This window comes from Carassius auratus, chromosome 15 (assembly GCF_003368295.1).
Source record: "Carassius auratus strain Wakin chromosome 15, ASM336829v1, whole genome shotgun sequence".
NCBI classification, from domain to species: Eukaryota; Metazoa; Chordata; class Actinopteri; order Cypriniformes; family Cyprinidae; genus Carassius; species Carassius auratus.
This window is the reverse complement of record NC_039257.1, coordinates 11,078,272-11,103,152: the sequence shown is the minus strand read 5'-3', so window position 1 is coordinate 11,103,152 and position 24,881 is coordinate 11,078,272. Positions and strand designations below refer to the sequence as shown.

The window sequence follows — 24,881 nt, the reverse complement described above, 5'->3', positions numbered from 1 at the left end:
ATGCAAGCTGTTCTGTTTATTAACCGCTAGAGCGTCAAAAGTTTCTGACTGCAGCTTTAATTACCAGTGAAGTATAAGCCACTGCAAAAACCTATATAGTATTGAATAAGTTTTAGTTCAAAGATAAAGTCAGTCTGACTTATTTTGATAAGCACCTAATAAAAATTATATATTTAGTATCTTAATTTTTTCATTTTATGTCATAACATTTCTTACCTTTTTTTCCCCATTACTGTATATATATATATATATATATATATATATATATATATATATATATATATATATATATATATATATATATATATATATATATATATATATGTACATTAATGGGGAAAAAAAGCTAAGAAATGTTATGACATAAAATGAAAAAATTAAGATACTGCACAATTTGTAGTCGCTAATCAAATTAATGTTTTTTTTTTACTGATGTTCAGGTGCTTTTGTTGTAACTGAAGCCAAGATGTTCATTATCAAATCATGCTGGGAAACTAAAGGGTTTTAACAAACTGGTGGAGTTTATGCTGCTCTACTTAATTTTCAGTTCAACTTTTCACTCAAAATTATGCTGATCATGTAATTTCCAATAAGTTTTGGAAACCACCATAAGTATAAATCACGTCCAAGTGGGAGTTTTAACAGGAGTTAGTTGGAGCTTGTGGAATTTAATTGTCACTGAAGTTGAGTGATAGTGGCAGACATTTTTGCATTTGACTCAATTTTCTTTCCTTTTAAACAGTTAGGGAAAAACTGAATGCATTAAAACTGGATGCACAAAAAAATACAGTACACTTTTCAAAATGAAGATACTTTATTGCCATCTGTGCCTCCACAAAGAACCTCTAACAACCTGTCCAGTGCACAAAAGATTCTTTATATTGGAAAAGATTTTAAATGACTATTAAAATGTTCTTCACACTAAGAGCCATTTCTTTTAAGAACTGTTCACTGAAAGATTGTTTGGCAACCCAAAATTTTTCTTTTGTGGCATCACTGCAAAAATCCCTTTTGGAAGCTTTTTTTTAAAGGGATACTCCACCATAAAACATTGTCATTAATCACTTAATACCATGTCATTTCAAACCCGTAAAAGTCACAATTTAGGATATTTTGGATGAAAACCGGGAGGCTTATATGTGGAAGTAAATACTTCCAAGTAAATGGCACTGTCAAGGTCCAGGTTACATTGGACACTTTTTGCTTCCATCAGAATTAATTCAGTCTGATTGACGAATTCGAACGTAGTGTTTAAATGAACACTAAATAAAGTGATCAGGTTTATATGCATGTTTATATGTCACAATCTTCTGATCGGATTTACTCTTTTGATATGTGCACACTGCATGAATATACGGAGTTTCCTGCTGCTGTGGCATACTGTTTTAAAAAGCCCACGTGTTATTTATCTACTTTGGGTCCTTATTGAGTGATGACCAGCACATGTATTGTTGTACTGCTTAATGTTACAAAAAAAAAAAAAAGTAGTAAAAGTGCTCCTTCCCGCACCCAAAACTAGTCATCTGTTGATAAGAGTCTTAAACAAGGACTGGTGGTGGTCCTTTTCCACTTCACAGATGCTGAGTGAAAGGGGAGTTTTATAATGACAGGACACTTATTAATGACACTTAATCCGCCTGGAAGAACACCTCTTTCCGTGCATCATAATTCATTATTCTATTTCTACATCACTGCACAGTACTTTCCAGTTTCGGTTTTCAATCTGATCAAGTGTTTATCATGTCCTCTCACTCGGATTACAAAAGGAATAAACCACCCCTTACAATCCGATCAAAATTTTAGTCGGATCTGGCCAATTCAATCTGATTGAGGTGTTTACATGTGACATTTTATTCTGACTGTGTTTCTAGCCCTATTACGATCGGATTACTAAGGATATAAATGCATCTAGTGGTTTAACCGTAAGGTTGTGAAGCGACGAGAAAACTTTTTGTACACGAAGAAAACAAAAATAATGACTTTATTCAACAATTTGTATCCTCTGTGCATCACTGTAGCACCATTTTGGAGATTATACACTGAACATAAGCTGCGTATGCTCTTCTGTGTCAGCTGGGCTGCACAGATGCGCTGTTTTCATTCATATCAAAGCATAAATACACATAGAAAACATATCCTTATGTCTTGGCTGACACAGAAGAGTGTATGCTGCTTTCATTCAGTGCATATTCTCCAAAATGGCACATTGATGCGGAGAGGCACAGAGGAGACAAATTGTTGAATAAAGTCGTTATTTTTGTTTTCTTCACGTACAAATAGAAATCTTGTCCACTGGTCACAATTGAAAGCTAGACAGGCACTAATATAAAGTAGCCTAATACTAAATTGAATAAATGTTAAATAAATCGAAGTAATGGAGAAGTGGCCAAATCAGTCAGCAGGACGCCAGGATTTTTCCTGACTGACTGCAGGGCTGCAGGCTGTAGCCTACACACATCAATGCCGGTTTTCATCCAAAATATCTAAAATTATGTTCCGAAGACAAACAAAGCTTTTACGGGTTTGGAATGACATGGGGGCAAGTAATTATTGCTAAAATTTTCCTTTTGGGGTGGAGTAACCCTTTAATAATCATATACTTCTAATTGAGCGCAGAGTTAGTTCAGTCAGGCCACGGAGGCATAGTCTGCGACCAGCTGATGCGGTCAGCTGTCAAATAGCTCTGATCACTACCATTCTCCTATTAGACATGGGACATATATACGTGGCACTACTGCTCGGTAAGTATGCTCAAATGGCTTGCAACCCTCCCTCCCCATTATAAGCATGAGCATATTACCGCGCGCCTTCTGGTTGTCGACTCTTTGTTTCAGATCACTAAGGCTTTCATGTCCCAGTTGGCATGGACCTCACTACTGAGAGACATTCATCCTCTAAACCAAACTACAGGATAGAGGTCCCACTGCCACATCTACACGATTACCACTTTAACTTTAAAGACATTATTATGTGTCTTAATTGTTATGTATTTCCAAGCTGATGGTTCCGGGGGGGGTTAGTGTTTCCTCTTGTAGCTCTTGTATGTTCAATTAATTTGGGAGCAAGAACCCCCATAAGGAACCATACCGCCAAAGATAAACTGAGTTCAATAAACTCAAGTAACTTGCCAAAGTGGTCCTGTCTGAAATAGTGTTAATGCCAAGAAATCATGAGATTAATTGTGATTAATTGCATTAACAAGCTGAAAGCCGTATTAAGAGAAATAACAGTGCACAGCAAGGTTGACATGAATCCATAAGGGTGTCCACCTCCTGTAGGCTACACTTGATTTCCAACTGAGAGCAGTTGACCTGTGAAATCAATGATTGTGTATTCACTGTAGCAGTGTGAAGTGATCCTAAAAATGCAGCTCATCGCCATTCAGGGCAGTGCGGTGATATGCTTGCAATGTATTATGGGGAGAGAAGTAAAAGAGGCTTCCACAGGTGTACGCATTTGCATTGGTTACTATGAGATTATGAAAAAAAAAACTGTGCATCAACTGGTGCTTTATAATCACATTGTTTCCCTTTCCTTTGTTCCCAGCATGCCCTGCTTAAGTGCTCAGATCACCAGTATCTGGCTCATAAAATGCCCACACCATCATAATTAAAACAGACAGGGATTATAAACCCATGTGAAATGACACTCTGTTAGAGTTCAGACCGATGCCCTGCTCGTGTGCCAGAGAGTGAGAAACAAATCTACCTCTTACTCCTCCTGCTCCTAATCACAAATATAATTTCACGACACTCTTCACTCAAAGGTCAGTTAATAATAAAATGTAATTTTATGTGAGAGACTGAAAAAGAGCAGATTAATAACAGCGCTAAGCCTCTGATAGATTGTGCTAGATTGTGATAATAGTGGGCTCTTTAAAACTCGTTCTTGAATAAAATGGAATTATTTGGGTTTTGCTAGTAATTTTAGAACAGATTGAGTGGACACCAAAGGTTCAGGTTTTGGCTGATTAGCATGGACCATTAGCCTCTATTGGTAGATTCAGTAACTACACCATCTGGACCCAAAAATCATATTTCTCTATTGAAGGTTGTTCCAAAGTAGGCGTTTGTTCTAATGGAATACATCTGTTTGCAAGCAAACATGTAAATATTTGAAATATAGCATTATATTAGATGATTTCCTTATGTACTGTATGTCATTTCATATTTCTTGTCACCAGTGTCAATATCACACACACACGAAGAAAAAAAAAACACTGCCTATTATTTTCTGTGTAAATACATATTTCTTCTCATTAAAGTTACAGAAGTGATTTAGTCAATAGCAGTGAGAGATTTTCTTTTGATGTTTGATTAACATGAATGACAGACAGCAGGAATATTAGTCTGCTGTCACTTTAAGAGCTGCCCAGCTCCAATATACTGTTACACATGTTTTCTTTCTTAGCTGTTTGCGACGTCTTAAGACCTAAATTACTATGTTAACAAGAGGTGCATTATGACATACAGGTGTGTATTTAACTGTTCAAAGTCTATAAAGATTAAAGAAAGAAAAGAAAAAAAAACGTCTTGACATGCAAAATGATATAGCAAAATTATTTCTCTTTCGGTGCTGATTGTGTTTCAGTGAATCTATTATTATTATTGCCTTTAAATTGGTGTCATCATCAATTTCTTGCAGCTCCAAAGTAATTAGACACGTTGTTTTCATTGAGATTTCAAATCACCTGTGCCAGCCAAGCAACTGGCATTGAGATGAATGAGTATGTTAAAATTGTCTGTACTTTTTGCTTTGTTTGGGTATAACATTTGTTTGGGACTTACATGGCAGATACAGTATACTTGAATAAAAATGGGGTGGCAGCACTCTTGGCAGGGTTACATCTTGCTTTCCTTCTGCTCTCTGTCTGTAATAAATGACAGTTGGTCTTTCCTTTAACTATTGACAGTGTGCCAGATCATGTCCAAGGGGGTTGTGGCGGTCCTGGGTCCCTCTGCCAGCCCAGCATCCAACTCCATCATCAGTAATATCTGCGGAGAGAAAGAGGTGAGTGCTGGCATTGGCTCTCTTTTGTCATGAGCGCAACATACCAAAGCCCAGATCATATTACCAAGTAATCATTCATATCATTACCGTAATGACCCGTGTGGTCAGTGACACGCTCTAAAAATGATCCCTAACCACAGCTGATGAACACAACAACCAAATGGCAGGCGTTAAGCCATGACTACAGTGTACAGCTGTAATTAATAAATACATAAATGATTATTGACACATCACGCTCAGCAATCCCACTGTTCTGAAGTCAACTTTCCTATAAGCATTTGTTCTGCCGCTGGCAAACATGAAGACATAAGCAAACAGACTAAGTAAATTACTAAGGGAAGAATTAAATAACGCGGTTTAACAGAGAATTTATATTGATTAATTGTCGCCGTGATGCAGACTGAATTGTTTGGAGCAGTTTCTCGCTCCGTCAGACAGTAAAGTTAACTTTCAAGCACAGAGAACAAAAAGAGACCTGGATGAAGTGAAATATTTTCATTCAGTCGCTTGAAACCAACTGCCAGCTCATCCTATCTTAATTCCAGTTGTGCTATGTTAATGCTTTAATGTCTTTTAATGGATTTCTAGCTGACATAATGTCGTCACAAGTCAGTGCAAAATTATATGTGGATTTTCTTCCAAAGCAGCAGTCAGAAGAATATATTACTGTCACACAGGTAATGAATAATGCAGCTTGAAACAAGTTTACTGTGTGTACTCAACTGACTAAGCATCACTCCTTAATGTCTTCATAATTCATAATCAGTGGCAACTTGCCTTCCAAAGTGAGCAACGTGCATAAATATTCATAGTCACATCTTATAAATGACTGCTTAGGTCATAGATGAGGCCTTGTGTAATGAAAGTTTAAACGTTTACATCAGCTATATAATACACCTCGATGAATATTTATAATGCTGACATTTTATTTGTTTTTCAGGCGCTGTTATTTGTCTTTGCAGTAGGTCAGGGTTTGGTTAGCGCTGGGGATGTTGTTAGCTGCTTTGGGATGATGAAATGAGGGGGTCAGATGTTCTCTGTCCTCTGTCTATGAGTAAAGGTCATTGTGCTCCTGTTATTGTATTTAAAAAAATGGTTTGTCTATCTCTAATGGTCTAAAGGGAGGGAGGGGTCATTGTGTTTATAGTAGCGTGTGTGTCTGTGTGTGAGTGTGTGTGTGTGAGACAGAGAGAGTACAAAACAGGAAGGAGTTTGTAGTTTAGCAAGAAGCCTCTATAATAAGGGATAATTTCATATTTGAGTGAAACTCTGTGACTAATACAGTACGATAAAGTATGGAATAAATATTTAACCTGCTGCAACTGTTTTACACAGTTCTACAAGAAAACCCCAGATTAATCTACATATCCCCCAAAATCAGAGGGAGGATTAAGGTTGAATTATCAGTACTTTAATGCATGTAGACTTTTAAAATAATTGTTATATATGTATTTGTTTATTTATATATATATATATATATATATATATTGACTATATATTGATATATTAATTTCACTGAGGGAAATTAATATGTTCTGCATTTGTATGCATACAGAAGGAAATTTAATTTGTACACATAGAAATATATATATATATATATATATATATATTTCTATGTGTAAAAATTTAATTTCCTTCTGTATGCATACAAATGCAGAACATATTAATTTCCCTCAGTGTGTGTATTCATGCTTGTGTGTGTGGGTGTGTTCGTGCTGGTTAGATTGCAAGCATGTTTGTAATATGTGGGAGGTCTATATCATCATATTTCTGTACACAGCTGTTCTGAGACTGACAGTTCAGTCTGAAGATAGAAGTGCGTACAAGATGAACGTCTAATCGTTTTTTGTTTGTGTGTTTGTTTGTTTTATCACGGGTGCTCAAGATGCTCCTGCACTCATGTAATGCAATGATGGAGTTCCCCATCTGGCTTAGAGAGAAAAGACAAATTTGTCGCAAGGGTCTGGAGTGTGGCTTTTGACTTCTCTCATTATTACTGATAAATGTACGTTCACAGCATACCGTCACTTTCCTTTCTCACACTACTTATTTTATACTGCAATATTATACTACAAAAAGTGACAGCTCTTGTAAAAGTCAAAAACAGTCTAAGTGATTTTGCATCTTGTAAGTCAAGTACAAGAACCTTTTTGGCAAAAAAGATTTGTTGTTGAGAGTAGAATATATGTATAGCTAGTGAATTACATTGTTATTCAAGTCAGTCACTTGAGAAAAACATATACTTGTAGGACAGAAAAAAGGTGAGCGGAAAAAAGATTTTCCTCTAATTTCTCATAAATATGAATGGTGTGTTTGTAGTACAGAGGGTGACAGATGAGAGAGGCAAAAGCCTTTGAGAGCTTCAGGAGCCACTACAGAGCGGCACGGCCGTTCTTAAGGCTGAGGCCTTTGAACCTGAATGACACACAGGTTCAGAAGAGGACAAAGATATGGAACTAGATGAGGGACAAAGGCCAGGCCTGAAATCCAAGAGCACAACAGACAGAACCTCCTGTGGAGCCTGAGACCTCTTCTGAATACATTCATACAGAAAATTTGTATTCATGTGTTGATATTCCAATCATAGTTTTGCCCCTTAAGGGTACTCTGTGTCACGGCGGTGATGCTGATTTTTATTCATTATTTTTGTAGCAGTTTTGTTCATTTTCATAAATAGATGTTTCATGCATTTGCTTTTGCATCTCTTGAATTTGAAATACAGTGGGGCTGGAATTGTAATGCCATGTTTAAACTTCAAAATAAACAAAGATATTGTATTTAGACCAATTAAAATCCAGAATGTTGTGTATGTGATGATGCATAAAAGAATGTTTTTGTTTTTTCAAAGTAAATGTTACATTCCTTAAAAGAATGATTAATTTTTTTTTCAAAATGAAATATTACTAGGTTATTATAGTTAACTAAAACTAAAACTAAAACAAAACAAAAAAAGGTAAAACATTGCTTTAAATTTATTTCAGCTGCAAAGGCAAAATGTATCATTTCTAACATTTCTAACATTAAAAGTAAACTGCAAATGGAAAATATAAAAATAAATGCTGATTCAAAATATTAATAAAATCTATAATAGTATCTCAGCAATACTAAAATAACACTAACATTGTGTTGTAACAATTTTTTTTTATTTTTGCCAATTTATAAGAAATATTATGTTACTTAAAATAATAATTTGTTTTTTTTTACTCATTTAAATCAAACATTATTATTTTACAGAATGTTTGTGTATTTTTTCCAATTTATAAGAACTATTATATTATTTAAAAGAATGTTTTGTATTTTTTGCAAATTCAATTAAATTTTGCTACCTAATATTTTTGTAATCTTATCAGTTCAGAACAAATGCCATGCTGTCATGTTACATTACTTGCATAACAAAATGTTCATTTATTTGCCCAATTTTAAAACAACAAACATCATGTTACTTTACGTTGTGTTAATTTAACTGTTCAATCTGATTGTTAAGCTGCTAATAGAATTTCTAACACATTTTGAAAACACTTCAGTTTAGGGACCAGTTCTCACTATTAACTATTTGCTTGTTAGCATGCATATTACTAGCATACTGGCTGTCTATTAGTACTTATAAAGCACTTACCAATGCCTTATTCTGCATGACCATATTTAGGATATCTTAATCCTACCCCATACCTAAACTTAACAACTATTTTACTAACTATTAACAAACAGCCAGTTAGGAGTTAATTAAGCCAAAAGACAAAGTTAAATATTTTTTGGCTAAAGTTTGACCAAAAGTTATATTAAAATTAGAATGATTAGCTAAATAGAATCATATTCACTTGTGCTTTCAGACTTTGGCCACCATTGTTTAATCAAATTATGGTGAGCGGTCATCTCAGTCTCTCAGGTTATCACTGATTACATATTAAATTAGGATTACTCCACTTGATCAAGCATGAATAATGAAGTATAAGCAGCGGCCCACAACAGGGAGACACAAGAGCGCCGGTGTGAGTTAAAGCCAGCAGAATCAACCTGGAAGCCCTGTATATTTGTAGCTAGGTGTCTTTTTTTGGCGTGCTATTTTGGGCCAGACTTTGTTCCAGGCTAGCCAGCGTATGAAAGTGGACCTAGCATGCTGTGTTTGATCCTGAATGCTGTAATTTTGCTAGCTATCAAAGCTTCAGCCCAGCAGGAGTCTTCATTTACAGCAGTCACTCTGCAAGAGCTGTTTTTTTGTCCGTCCGTCCATCCGTCCATTCCCTCTCTCTGCTTCTCTCTATCTACATGCTCATACTGTATCTTCCCATACTTCTCATGCAGTGTTTTTGGAGAAGCGCCAGTGATGTGATTTGTGCCAGTAACTTGCCATAACATGATTTGTGTAGTATATTGCAAGTTGCTTGAGTCAGTAAGCATCTGTCGAGGACGTAAATGCATGTAAATGGAAAAACAACCAAATCTGTCCTCACTTTTGGTTGGATTTGGTTCCTGGCAGATGATTCCAACAGAACGGGGTGAGAGGTCGGTCGTGGTGATTAAGCTATGAAAACTTTACTGGACCGTATAAGGTGGCGAGGCTCTTAACACTTCAGACCTCATTGGCTTAAATGATGTATAACTACAGCGTGGCTGATCCCTCAGCGTTAAGAGCTAATGTTTTGCTCTATGGACAGATGAGCACTGACGGTGAACAGACGATATCTTTGACAGAGCACTCCAGATTTGCTGTCAAATACTCCACTTTCCATCAAAATGGCTCTTATTCTTGTGGCTGCGCTTGAATCTGAGTCTTATGGGCTCTATGAATGTTTTAATATCCAAAGTAATTTGATTCAGTTATTTTATGCTGATTTTGATGCAGTGGTTAAGTAAAAATAGTGAAAGCAAATAAAATATGTGCAAAAAAAAGAGTGCATCGATATAATCATTTCACAGAAGTAGAGAGGGAAATTGATTTTCCAGTCATTGTGCACAACCTGTGTACTTGAATTATGTACAAAAATGAATGTTGTGAACAAGATTTAAGCCTCTGGCAATTTATTTAGTTTAATTGATGTCAAGTGTGGTTCCTACGCAGATGTTTGTGTGTATAAATCGCATAAGATGTGATCGTTACAACGTAATTATCAAGCCCATGGGTCACTTAACAGTTAAGTAGACTTTCAGTATAACCAAATAATGTTTATTTTCGTATAAAAAATTTAAATGTATGCCAATTTACAATTTCAGTTAAAATTTAGGTTTTTGGAAGTTATGAAGTTATGCCATTTAAATATGCAATTATATATTTTAAATGAATACACATGAGTATGTTTGGGAAAAGATGGTCATTTATGTTATATTTATACTTTTCACATATATTTACATACATTCCACATATTACTGTATTTCATAAATCTTGAAATGCCTACTCTCTATACACACACACACAGACAAAAGAATATATTTTTGCCACTATTGGTAACCAAACAGTTGATGGTAGGTTTTAATTTCCACAGTATGGACAAAAAAAAAATACTATAAAAAACAATGGCTTCCAGCATCTGTTTGTTTACCAACATTTTTCTAAATATATTTGTGTGTGTGTGTGTGTTCAACAGAAGAAATAAACTTGGAACAAGCGTAGAGCGTAGTGAATGAATTATGACAAATTTCATTTTGGGCCAAAAAATCTCTATAATATTTTGTAACTTTTTTTTTCAAAGTGATATCTTTGAACAAGAACATGAACAAAAATTGCACGACTGTATTTTTATTAACTATCATTAACAAGGGTTAATGAATGCCATAAAATACTGTATATTGCTCGTTGTATGTTAAAAATAACTGAAAGTTTTAGTTAGAAAAAGTCTAGCATCATTTAATCACCACTTGGTTTGGTATTTTTATGCAGTGCAATTACATTTAGACATTATATATATAATCGGCATTTAAACTGGGGAAAATAACAACATACACAAATTGCATTGAGAAATGTAACTATTTAACATTGTTGATTATCTTTAGTTTTGTCTTTTTTTGAGTTGCTCTTCTTTACTCTGTGTGGACATTATGACACCCCAACTCATAACCAGCTGTGGAAACACACAAGAAGGTTCCAGATTGACTTTAGCAACATGTCGGTGGCAAAGGGCTAAAAAGTCCCTCCGGTACTGTCAAGAAGGGGGAGGACGTGACATTTCCAGAAGAGAGGGCCTTGTTGTGAAAGTGGATGATTGTGTCACGGTATGCTCGTATCGCTCTGCTTTCGTCGTGCAAACAAAACACAGGTGCTGCGTCCTCATCTGCCTGATGATAATTAGAGTAGCACAGCTGTCGGCGGCACCTCTGCTCACCTCTCTTTTGCTGTGCAATTGATCTGTCACGCCGAGGGACACTGAATTTACAACTGAATTTACACCAGCGAGAATGAGTTCTCTTTATTTCTTACTAAATGGATGTGTGTAGTGGTGCTCTGCCACTCAAGACCCCTCCTGGCTTGTGAGAGCCCTTTCAAATTCAATTCATCCTTTTGTTTCTAATATGATGGATGTGCAAAAGACACTGGACCAGTTTTCTATTGTCTCTTTGTTCTGTGGTCATCCATGGTGCAGTGCTGTCTTTTTGTGGAGGTGTGAATGGATCAGGCTTTTACGCCCCAGCTGAGCCCGTCGGCAGTGCAGATTGGAATTATTCATGGGTTTCATCAACTTTGCAAACAAATCCCTGGGCAGGCATGAACACACTCTTAACGAGTCATGCATTTTGTTGTGTGTTATTACAGCACATATCCCTGCTAAATATTTAAGTTTTAACAATGTGCTTTAATTTCTGGAAGCCTGTTTCTGCCTCAGACTAAAAACTCACAATACGTATTTCAGCATTGAAACTTTTGCATTGCAATTCTGATTGTCCTCTCTCTCACTTGCAAATTTCTTTCTCTTGTAATTGTTATATTATGCTTTAATTGACCCTTACCAAGAGCTTGATTGACTGGGGATCTGACTAGTCATAAAGCCAGATCTTCCATTTTGTCCGACAAACAAATCAGACTGGTAGATTGACTTCGGTGGACTTACAATTGTTTATTGATATCTTTCTGCAGTTAAAATAAAATACCTTCTGATGCTCATTCATTTTTTTTCATGCTTTAAGAAAATATTAATAGACGATCGGTTCATGTGCTGCTTGAACAAAGGCAATACAGTAATTTGTCACAACACATCAAAGAGCCACAAAACGGTATTTATTGTTTGAAAAGTTAGAAAACATTTGAAAGCTTGTTACCCATAGTAACAGTGACTAAAAGGGGCGGGTCTTTGTAAAGGCTCAGTTGGCACTTTGTTTAGTGCAGTTGCAACTTTTTCTCATAATTGTGACTTTAGAACTCAAATTTCTATTTTATTTCTCATTATTGTGAATTTCTCTTTTTTTTTTGGTTTTATAACTCACAGTTTATTATGACTTTATTACTTACAGTTACAGCTATTTCATATTATCAGCTTTCTTACAATTCGTTTTATTTATTGTTTTGGAGGGAACTGCCTCCATAACTACCCTTGAGCATCTGTGGATTGATTTGTTGTTTTACAAGGAGTGCTATACATTTGTCCACAATGACTGAATGCATGAGCAGAGACCGAGGGAGGGACACACCTGCATATTCCGTCTGTTAGGTGACTTGTCCAATTTACCTCCATTCACCACGGCTTCACCTTTCCACCTGCAACACAGCCCACAGCTTTAAAACGTTAGAGTCTTTTACAGGATTTCCATGTTCTTCAGAACAAGCAGTGATGCTTGCAAAACAGTCATCGTAGAAAGTGTTTTTCTTTTCCTTTTTTGAGCAGGCTGATCATTGAGATTGTAGTCAATGCTCAGCTTTCTCTCAAGGCCTTGGTGGCCTTTTCTTCTCTTTGCTCCCACCACCAGGGACTCTCAGCGCTCACATAGCCTCCAAAACATGATTACTCCACTTAGTGCTTGAATGTGTGTGTTTTTCCCCAAGCAGCTGACTTCCCATGGTCCACTGCACCACATTAGAGAGGTGTGCGATGTCACGATCATTCACAATACCCTTCCAGCCACTCTGCCATCCACATATGGCTGATCTCCATGTCTTTGAGTAATGGCACTGCTTTCTGCTTGCATCCGCCCCCACCAACCTGTGAGGCAACCTAGCATGGCTTTGTCACTCGCTGCCATTCTTGAGAGTGACAACGAACAAATACGGCTGACTCTACAGTACAACACTATGTCCAGCTGTATCATTTGACACTGTGGCCCTAGTAAAAGTTCTGTGATCTTTTATTAAACATGATTTTTTTCCCTCTGGCACGTAAGAGAACAGATGTAAGATCTCATTATGCTTTACCTTGCCATATGGCATGCAATCCCCCAAGGTTCCCTCCTGAGACCGTCCACCCTTATGGATGTGTTTTTGTTCAGAGCCACAGGTAGAAAGCTGGACAACCATATGCAGTAAAACCAGGTCTTACTTTAATACAAAATGGTAAAAAAGGTCAAGGTGGGAGTTTTACACTGCAGAGGTTTTTTTTTTTTTCAGCACAGCATCACAGCAATCTGCACAATTTCATGGTTAAGTGAGAAAACCATACGTCTGCCAAAAGACATTACAAATGGCGCTTTGTGAATGCCATGTATTTCCCTATGAGGTTTAAATTGATTATTTAAATGAGCCAAGGGACATTTCAAGCAATGCTCATGATGTCGCAACAGCTTTTGTCATTCAGAGTTGCGTATTTTAGTCTGGCAGTTTTACAGAAATGTCCTTTCCTTATTGCAGTTTAAAACCCTATTAAGATGACTTTGCAAAAATGATTGTGTACTTTAAAAAAAAACATTTTGGCAATGCACATTAAGATAAAGACTAACAAAGAGCTCAATTTGCTCAAAGAGTGTTTGCCAGCATTACAATTCAATCAACTGAATTGTTGAAACAGTTATAATATAATTCACAAGATAATTTATTGCAAAACCATCCAATTGTTCTGTTCTACATTAGAAATGTCCAAAATGCAGCATCTATTAAGTGCCTCAATATTCATTTGTACCAGGTCAGCATGTTCCCGCTGGTTTAAATTAAATGTTCAGCACATGTACTTATACTGCAGTGTTGCGTGGCTGTTTGCCTGACTTCAGTGAGCTGCTTTTGGCCTGCACCAGGCCCCTCATTAAAAGCCTGTCAGCAGTGCATCTGTAGGCCTGACAGCCACTCTGTCAACCCGCAGGAGCAGACAGCACATGGACAGACAGATATTAGCCTCATACACAACTCTCCCTCTGGCTCACAATTCCAATGTTGCAGCCCAGATTGGCTCCACCAGGCCAAAGAGTTTCTATTTACGCCCTGAGAATGATGCTGATGCATATGCAGTGTGCTGTAACCACAAGAAAAATGGCCTTCAAACCACTTTCAGTGTTAGGCTTCATTTCCTGTTCATACACCATGGATATTTACTATGTATGTTTGAGCAAGCAATGAGACATTAGATTCTGACATCTGTCCGAATGCGAGTCTTTTTAAGAGATGGATCACACAAAAATGAAAATACTGTTATTATTTACCCTCATGTTGTTCGAAACCTGTATGCAGAGGCATCATGCCCAGTCAAAGTGACGGGGCACGTGATTTTTGAGCCAAGTTAATTTTGAATATAGCTTCCAAAAGACAAAAAATAGCCGATTAATATTTTCTATATTTAATACAATCTCACAGAACTTTCAGTGCGTCATATCAGCTGCTAAATTCAAATCTGCATTCGACCCAAATCTGACCCAGAGACACACACGTTTTTACAGCACTGTACATTATAACCAATCACACATGATGCTGTTGAGCTTATGAATACAATGACCAATCAGAGCTGTTTAGATGAGTCATCGCTAAAATGGCTGTGTTTTCTTTGCTCGCTTACTGACTGAAAACCTCTTTCTGGTAAATTCTCTCATCAGAAACAATTAAGTGCAAATGTGTGTACAAATCTGTAAGATATTAATTTCATAGTGTAAACAGCTTCAGTGATTTTAATGGGAGATTTTAAGAGAACTTGAACTAGACTGTCAGTGAAAATGTTCTTTGATGATGTAAATGTTCTTTGCTCTCTTTCACACAAAAACACACACACACACACACACACACACAACTCATGCCCCCTCGGAATAATGAGAGCAGGATGCCCCTGCCTGTATGACTTTGTTTTCAATGGAAAATGGGGGATTTTTCCCCCCATTTTTTTTCATGAACAGGAACTATTGCTTTTTAAATATGTTTAAAACATGACACAATAAAAGTGGTCTATATTCCACATATGAAATGTGCACTATATATTCCACATCATAAGATAGCTCTGGGTTATGAGCACACTGAAATTTAAAAGGCATTATTCACCCAAAAATTGAAAATTGTCCTGCATTGCTTACCCTTTGTTGATTCAAACACATAAGACTTTAGTTTGTTTTCAAAAGAGAAATGAACATATATTTAGTGAAACCTGAAATTTTCTGTTCCTTCAGTGAACTGTTTTACACTAAAACATTGAAATGGTCATAAGGTTTGTTCTTGCTCATTAAGCAAGCATGTTTGAGTTTTCTTTTATCATATTTAATGTACTATCAATGTATCAATGTACATGCATTGATAAGTGTTTGTATTTGCATAAAAGCATACATTAAATCTGTTCTTAATGAAAAGCGTTCATATCTCTTCAGATAACTTTTACAGTCTCTTTTTTAATTTGTTGACGTCTGGTGTCATTGGCTTTCATTAATTACTCACTCTCATCATTCCAAACCCATAAGACCTTTTTTTAATCTTAAAAACACAAAGTAAAATATTTTTTTTATGAAATCCAAGAGCTTTCTGACCCTGCATGCAATGCATCTGACACATTCAAGGCCCAGAAAGGTACAGTGGTAATAGTCCATGTACATCAGTGGTTAATTCTGAATTTTATGAAGCTACGAGAATACTTTTGTGTGCAAAGAAAACAAAAATATTGGCATTATGCATCTTGATTATTTTTGTTTTCTTTATGCACAAAAAGTGTTCTCGAATGAATGTCTTATGGGTTTGTAACAACATGAGGGCGAGTAATGACTGACAGAATTTTCTTTTTTTTGGTGAACTATCCCAATAAACACAAGTGGTACAGTCTTCAGGTTTTCAAATGTTACTTTTATTTGTCTCTGAAGTTGATATTCCATCACTCAAGCTAATATTAAATACTTATAAACAATGCTTTTCTAAACATGTCCAATAATCATGACAGGTTCATCAGAGTAAACCAACCTAACCTCCACTTTTTTTTTCTTACCTCCCACTCTGACTATTAAGACCCTTCACATAACATCTTAATGTCTGCTGGAGTCAGTCCACACGTGTTCTGTATAAAATGGCAGCTCATTAAACCTCTGTGAAGTTCATTTCACTGCCCAGCATTGTTACCAAGGAGCTCCACTTGAAGCTCCGTTTGAACCATTAATTAGTTCAAATCTCATGCTGGAAAATCTAAGAAAATCTAAAGGTGCTTTTTTCTGTTCATATAAGTGATGTTTGTCTTCCCTGAGCTGTATGTGTCACTCTGTTGAATTACCTCTGAATAACAAGAGCTTATGCACACAGGAGGAAGTCCAACTGTAGCTGATATTTACAAGTTAGCACAGGGGCTTTGGACAGATGGGATGTTGTCTGCAAGCCGGCATGGGGAATAGAGAGAAGCATCTTCTCTGAGAAATAGAAAGAACGATTCTAGGAAGGTAGGAGGCAGCCAGCCCATTACCGGCCTCTCTTCGAACTCTCCATCTCCAAGAATCCCAGTTGTCCCCCGAGTGCCGGAGAGCCCATGCGCACCATCCATCCACACTGGCGGGGACTCCATTACACCCTGATGGAAAGCGATGGAAAACCAATTGGGGATACAGGGCCGTGCAAGTACAATGCATGGTCACACACCCCATTGCAGACAGGCAATCTGCTGTGATGAAGAGGTCCTTTACACAGCCAGCCTGCGTCCTCTAAGATCCCCTTCAAGCCCCAATGAGCCAGCACCCACTTTTCCCAAACCCAACACACCCGCACATCAGCACACATCAAATTAGAGAGCAGTCAACGCTGAGGTCTCTATTGATAACAAGACGTTTTGCGTTGTGTGCTATCTCTGTTCAAAGACTGTTCGAAAATGTCACTGCACATGACCTCTGTCTGAATAAACATCTAACTTGGCCTTTACACATAAAGCCTCAGTCATCGCTGAGGTTAAAAAAAAAAATCTGTTTTTATTTCATCTAATGCTGATGAGTTTTTATTGTTAATTTACATGCCTTCAGAGAGGACCTTTTGAAATTATTCAAATGATTGTTTATTAGTTTTAGGCGTAAAAATGGATCTAATTAGTCTGATGAGAATGCAGTGATTCTGTTGCACAGCAACTCTTGAGACACGCATCAGTGCAGTAAACAAAACGCCCTCCTGCAGTGTTCTTTCATTCAGTTTACCTGCGGTAACAGCCTAACAAGAGGGGTCCTGCAGGGCTCAATTTCCCTGTCCTGTTCTGTGTCCCTGTGCAGGTGCCGTACGTGAAGGTGGCTCCAGAGGACATACTGAAGGTGCAGTTTCCTCGCTTTACCACGCTGGACCTCAGGCCCACTAATACAGACATCAGCATGGCTGTCGCTGGACTGCTAACGTTCTTCAACAGCAGCACGTCGTGTCTCATATGTGCTCAGGCCGATTGTGAGTATCACAGGGGTTCTGTTGGTATTGTGTGTGCTCTTGTTTTTGTGACATATCAGGACACAACTCTGTATAATGACATGGGTATGACACAGGTATTACAAGGAGAGGGTGACTTATGAGGACATAACCCATGTCCCCATTTTTCAAAACGCTTATAAATCATACAGAATTAGTTTTTTTTTTTGAGAAAGTAAAAATGCACAAAGTTTCCTGTGAGGGTTAGGTTTAAGGGTAGGGTTGGTGATGGCCAATAGAATATACAGTTTCTACAGTATAAAAACCATTACACCTATGGGATGTTTTTTCACAAAAACAAACATGTATATATATATATATTTTTTTTTTTTTTTTTTTTGAGGCATAAATTAAAAGGCATAGCAACTCTCTGGGGTTTACTACATGGCAATTAAGTTCATTAAGTTCCTAAATTCTGTTCCCTACATTTTCCATTACATTTCTATCTTGAATCCTTTGAAGTTTAATACAATTTTTTCAATAAATTTATCATTAAATGTTATCTGATGAAATTTGAAACAATATAATCAATCTTTTACAGTTCTATCAAATGAAAAAGTTACAGTCAATTTACAACAAAGCATTGCATGATTGTTATTGTTGTTGTTATCATTAAACTTTATTATCCTTTCTGCTTGTCACAGAGCATAAATTTGTCTTTGACACTGGTGACACATCCACATTAATACTTAATAAACACATCACACATTAACAGCATATAAAATACATAAAATTATGCAAGTTTAGGCTACTGACTCCTTACACATTACAAATCATCATCCACAGTAATATTTATACACACACACACACACACACACACACACACACACACACACCCACACACACACACACACACACACACACACACACACAGACAGACACACACATATATATAAAACATTGAACTACATTATTACTTGTCAAATAAAATGCAGCACAACAGAGGTGTATAAATTAAAACATGATTGTAAATAAGTCTTAGTTGTATATTCCTTAAAAATAATAATAGTAATATATTTCTGTACATTTCTTCATGTCAAACTAAACTTTTATTTTGACCTGTTGTCATGAAGACATTTGAGTTTCAGTGCATATTTGATGGTAGCTTTTCTCAAAAGAAATGGCTCAGAGCAGCTCTGTGGATGAAATAAATTTGGACTACCATCATATCTTCAGGTGCTTAAAACCCAAGCCGTTCATTTACACAGAGAAACTTGTTAGCGACATGCACTGTTTTGTTTCTGCTATTGAATCGACTGATAAAATGATCCATATCGAGTAAAAATGTCCAAACCGTATCACTGTTATCAAACAAAAATGTTATTGGTATTGTTTATCACTCAGCCTTTAATACAGCTCTTTATATATAAAAGATGTGAGGGACTTCAAAGATTTTGAAATAAACAACTTAATAAATACATTTTCTATTACTCTTTCCCGCCCACCATGGTTGGTGACCCCAGCATTAGAGGCAATAAATAAATAAAAAACATGTAATAATAACATGTTCTGCTGGACTCTTTCTTAATTGGCACATATAGAATTGCCTGCATCTGTTAAGCAGCAGATGTTCTTTCATATAGATCGTTCCATTTGCTTTCTGACGTATGTGTTCTCTACAAAGATGACAGTGTTTCATAGTGGCACATGCACTTTCTGCACTCTGTATGCTTTTGTGCACGCTCACATGCTCCATTACCTTCTGCCGATTATTTAGTAATAAAAAAACTGCTTATTTAATCTCACATATCCACACGGTTTTGATGATGTCGTTGATTTTATTTCATGCTGTTTGACTGTACTGCGTTGTTGGATTATTTCAGATGTGTTGTTTTCGTTCCGTCTCTTGTCCATCTGTGCCCTTTAGGCATTCAGCATTTGTGCTGTCCCATTTATTCACCATCAAACTGCCGTTAATGTAAGTGCACGCTGCTGAAACAGAGATGTCCATGGAAATGAATGGCGGATCGCTGTAGTCAAAGAAAAGGCAGCTGACGGATGACGCTATGCAAAGTCTCCTTATTAGACACACATTGAGTTCAGCTTGGCGGAGGATTAAAGTTTAGTATTCTGACTTCACATCTCGGTGCAAGGATGCCACAAATTACCCAGAGAAACCAAACAAAGTCACATTGCCCCTTCAGACAGTGGCTACCTTTCTCCATAATCAGCTTAAGGCCTTCAAGTGGAACAGCTATAATTCCCACTAAGACGTCAGAGAGGGGTGTAGAGAGATGGCAAAAACTACCAGTACGGACTTGAGAACAGGGTCAAGACTGAACCAAACCAATACAAAGATTCATATTGAAAAAAATTACCCAGTCTTCAAACATGATCCTTCAGAAATCGTTCTAATATGCTGATCTGGTGCTCAAAAACATTTCTTATTATAATCAGTTGGAAAAAATTGTGCTACTAAATATTTTGTGGAAACCATAATACTTTTCTCCAGATTTTGTTTTGATGAAAATACCAAAGAAAAACATTTATTTGATAAATAATAAAAAATCTTTTGTAACCTTTTAATTCTATTTGAATTCAAATTCAGCATTCTGTTTAGGAATTGAATTATAATTGAAAAGCTCTGAATGATGCTGGTGCTCAGATGAACATACTCTCGAGAGACTGACTGTGGGGGATTGGTATGCCATTGTGATTATATCTACTATAGCAATATCTGAGGTTCATCTCAGTTCTGGGTACTTTAAAGAACTCAGTGTTTTGCTCATTGTACCATAGAAAGCTGAAAGCAGACAGCATTTCAGGTAACTTGGAAAGTTTGTCTTGTGGTACACTCTAAAGTTAACCATTTCATGTTCATGCCACGTTCAGTAACACTGTTACTCAAATGTTTTTTCTCTTTGTACCTCTAGAGTAAAAGGCCAACTTTCAACACAGAGATGAGTCGGAAACAGGAAAAACAAAATAATCATGTTTTTGAGTTAATAATGAGTGCATGCGCTCCCTGAAGAATTCTGTAGGAAAAAATAAAGGAGATTCACAGCAGCGACAGACCAAACTTAAAATGAATTGTGACAGAAAACTTCTACAAAACTATACCAAGGTGCTTTTGACTCTCATAAAAGTTCCCTTAGAGCAATACTAAACTAAGCAAGCTTCAAAAATAACCTATATTAACTTGTGCTGTTATTTCTTTCTAAATAATATTTCATTTCTGTCAATCAGTGCATGTATATATGTGAGCAAGATGTCACAATTTCACTTTTTTGTGAGTAGAAGTTATATTTGCATTTATATGCTTGATATAAACCCCTTTTCCCTCAAGGAACTTGTGTATTGTACTAAGGAAACTGTATTGAGAAAGCTATATACAGCACAAGGTTTCTTAATCTTTAAAACAATTTATAACAATAGCCTTTTCAAGATTTATGACTTAAAGCCCATTCACACCAAGGACACCTGTAATGATAACGTTAATGATAGCAACTGTGTATTATTGTTCGGTCAAATGGATTTTGATTGGTAGTCAATGTTTTATTATTTTATTATTATAATGCTCTACCACTTTAGCTACAGGAACACTGTAGCTAATATATTATAACAATGTAGATAATATAACATAACCACACACTTATAATGATATATTGATGGCAGTATGCACAGGCCTTCAGTTTTTAAAAAAAACTTTATGGTTATTGTTATAGATATCCTTGGTGGAAATATGACTTTCCCAATACAATTTGCCTTTGTATAGAATACGAGAAGATCCCTGTTCCCATATACAGTAAATCAATCTCATGAAATCAGTATGCAAAATACTGTAAACTAATTACCAAAAAACATTTGCAAAGGTGAGAAATAACTGATATGGTAGAGCAGCAGCTGTCAGTAATGCTGGTAAAATGAAAACATTTTATGTCAATAAAAGACATTTACCACCATTACAAATGTTTTCCCAAACAGCTGTTAGAGGACGCTGTTGTTGATGTGTTTGTAGACCTGGAACAAATATGTACGCACCATTGGCTATCTGCTCCACGCAGTGGCATGTCTGGGGCCCATTGTGGGTAATAGTCACTTCTGCTTTGGCTGACAAACATTACGAGGTTGCAAAGTGGGCGTGCGATTGCGATCCAAAGGCTTGAGAGGAAATGCCCTTCAATACATTTCTATAAGAAGCGGATGATGACTCCCTGTGCTGCCAGCTTAATAACCCTGTTCACCTGCGCCTCTGTGTTTGCTTGTCGTCTTCCGTTACTGTTTCTTTTTCTCTCACGCTTAGTCTCACGGGATGTGCAGCTCTCATTAATCACTTAGCACGCTGACAGCTTAATAGAGCATGGCCCACTCATGAATACTTCACAGAGCTGGCTTGCTGAGATGACACCATACAAGGACAGTTATTCATTCGGTTAACCTATACAGCAAAAGGCCATTGAACATATGAGTTTATTTATTTTATATAAAATACATATTTTAATTGTGATATGTGTAGCATGATATGTCTGTTTTAATTAGCTTTCGGTGCATAGTTTGATTATATAATCCCCTGTCTTTAAATTTTCTTTAAAAGTTTTTTAATTAAACTGATGAAATGTATACAGTAGCTTGAATGCAATATCAGTCTATCAGATGCGTAAATGGAAGTAAATTGCTAATATTGGGGCCTTTGGCATTAATTTGACAGGATAGTGGAGAAGCAACAGTGTACAAATTAAATCATAAAACAGTGTCTGGTGAACCTGAAACCAGCCTAATTATACTAAAAGTTGTAATGTAAAAGTTGCATGTCACGGCTCAGGATAGTCACTTGTGAAGGTATTGCGATTGCGTTTATAGTTCTAGCGCCATAAGACAACTTCCAGTTGTCACATTATTATTTAGGTATTGCTTAGGTGATTGGCTCAAAAACAAATGTCTTTAAAACCATGGTTTTACTACAAATACCCCCCCCCCCAGCAAAAAAATAATAATATTGCAATTAGATCATATTAACCACAGATTGGTTCTGCTGCACTAACATAGTATAACCATGTTATTGGAAGGATAGCATTTGCCATTGAGATGAATAGTGATAACTTTTGAAAATATGTATTTTTTTCTCATTCCTATTACTGTATAAATCTTCTTTGGAGGAGTGATAGGCTTCATCTGGCTCCAAGGTCCGTACCGTGTAGTAAGGCGAGTAAGGTCTCATTATTGAACAAAATTGCCTGACCTGTACTATCCAGTCAGGAGACCCAGAAGATCGCCAAGACCCTGTGTTCATAAGGTATTACCCAAATTATTCTGAACAGGGTCAGACAGGTGAGCGCTACAATCTCTTTCAAGTTTGTCCTCTTGAACTAAAGGAGCTCACGGATTTAATTGAAAGGAACTGAGCTTTGCTGCACAGATTGAACACAGTGAATCAAATACACCCACTTCAAAGAGGTTTCCCACCTGTCAGGTTTGCTGTGCCTCTCTGCTAGGAACAGAAATATTGTACTACGTGTTTGCCCGACATTCTTCTCAGTGCTTTGAAGTGATCTGTAATTAAAGTTGATTAAGTGAAGAATTCAGCCTGCGTCCCACAGAGAGATGAGGATCTAAACGTGGGTGAATTGGGATGATCTAATTCTCCTGCCTCTTCAAAAAAGAATATGATAAATGTGTAGATGAAATAAGGACACAACTGTAAAATCAAGCAAAAAGCCCCTGTAATGAAAAGTCAGAGTCACGGAAGTCGTAGAGAAAGGATTGCCTTTCGAGAAAAGGCCACTTGATTTGCAGCAGGACATTGGAAACTCTCTTTTGTCTGGCTGTGTTTATTTCTGAAGTTCTCTCCTTTGTGCTGGAAGACATTAATTTAATGTGATAAGGAGCGTAATGGGATTCTGACATGCGTTGTTAAAGGAAGAAGACAAAAGCTTTTTTTTCAATGGCTCACACCCCTTCAGCTTTCCCTTTTTCTGTCTAATGAGAAGAAAAAGAGTGCAAGAACGGTTGTCTGGCCCCGGGCAGGATGAGATCTGACTCTTAACTCTCTCTGAACTGATATAAAAGGTTTACCTAACTCTTCAACTTACTAATGTTGAAAAATAACAATAAGAGGACCAGACAGCAACATAATTAATCATGACTCTTTAAAAACTCTTCAAACTGTTAACTATTGTAATGCTAGCGAGTATTGACACCCCATATCAAAGAAAGGATGAAAAGGTGCTGGCATGAAAAAAAAAAAAACTTTTATTTTCAAAATGCACATTATTGATATTATTCTGATTAATGCCTCTAAACTGTATGTCCCCATAATTTTTAATCAAAATGTCATAATCTTCCAGTGAAATGAAAGACTTCTCTCTGTTGATCTATGCCAGGAGTTTCCAATTACTAAATCTGCTTAAACCCCGACACTCCACAATTAACTGTTTTATTTTTTGAGTGCAAAGCCCACATTTCAAAATCCAATTAATGGCTACTGTATAGAACCAAGTCCACATCTTGCACTTATTTTCTTTTTCGCTAGTTCATACACTCAGATGTAACGTATGTCACAGAAGAAAAGATCTGTTGCTGCTGCTGATTTGTTGCAACTGTAATACCCACGTGCCAGAGTCCCTACTAGAAAGCAGATGTTTAGTTGAAGAAAACCAATTGAGAAAACCAAATATCCAAAACCATATAAAGCTGGTTTGCTGGTCTAGCCTAGACTGGCTAACCCAGCTAACAAAAAAGAACATTTTGCTAAAGTTTCCATTCAATTTTAAATACATTATTTCTTCATTCATCTTCAGAACACCAATTCACATATTTTTGATGCATACTGAGAGCTCATTGGCCCTCCAATAGATGGCAAGGGTACCACCATGATCAAGGTACAGAAACATAGTTAGGACATCAGTAAAACTATCCATGTGACATCGGTAGTTCAACCGTAATTTTACAAAGCTGCTAGAATACTTTTTTGTTTGCAAAGAACAAAAATAATGACTTTGTTCAACAATTCTCCTCCTCATCCAGTATGCTGTTGCTTTCCTCCATTATGGAGAGTATCACGATGTATCACGACTGGTTAGGTATGTTTTGAAACTGGGATGCTGGTTTATGATGGTCTTTAGCTGGTTTATGCTGTTGGTTTGTTGATTTATGCTGGTCTTTTGCCAGCACACGACCAGCGTAAACCAGCAAATGACCA

General features: G+C 36.7%; 1 protein-coding gene across 1 annotated transcript in view; it reads left to right on the top strand.

Moving 5' to 3' along the window:
- The window catches only part of LOC113115083 (glutamate receptor ionotropic, kainate 4-like), a 297,646-nt gene that overhangs the window by 182,731 nt on the left and 90,034 nt on the right, over positions 1-24,881 (top strand). The window contains exons 5-6 of the mRNA XM_026282354.1: positions 4,913-5,010; positions 17,560-17,725. Coding sequence (XP_026138139.1) covers positions 4,913-5,010; positions 17,560-17,725 — 264 coding nt within the window. The remainder of the gene's footprint in view (positions 1-4,912; positions 5,011-17,559; positions 17,726-24,881) is intronic.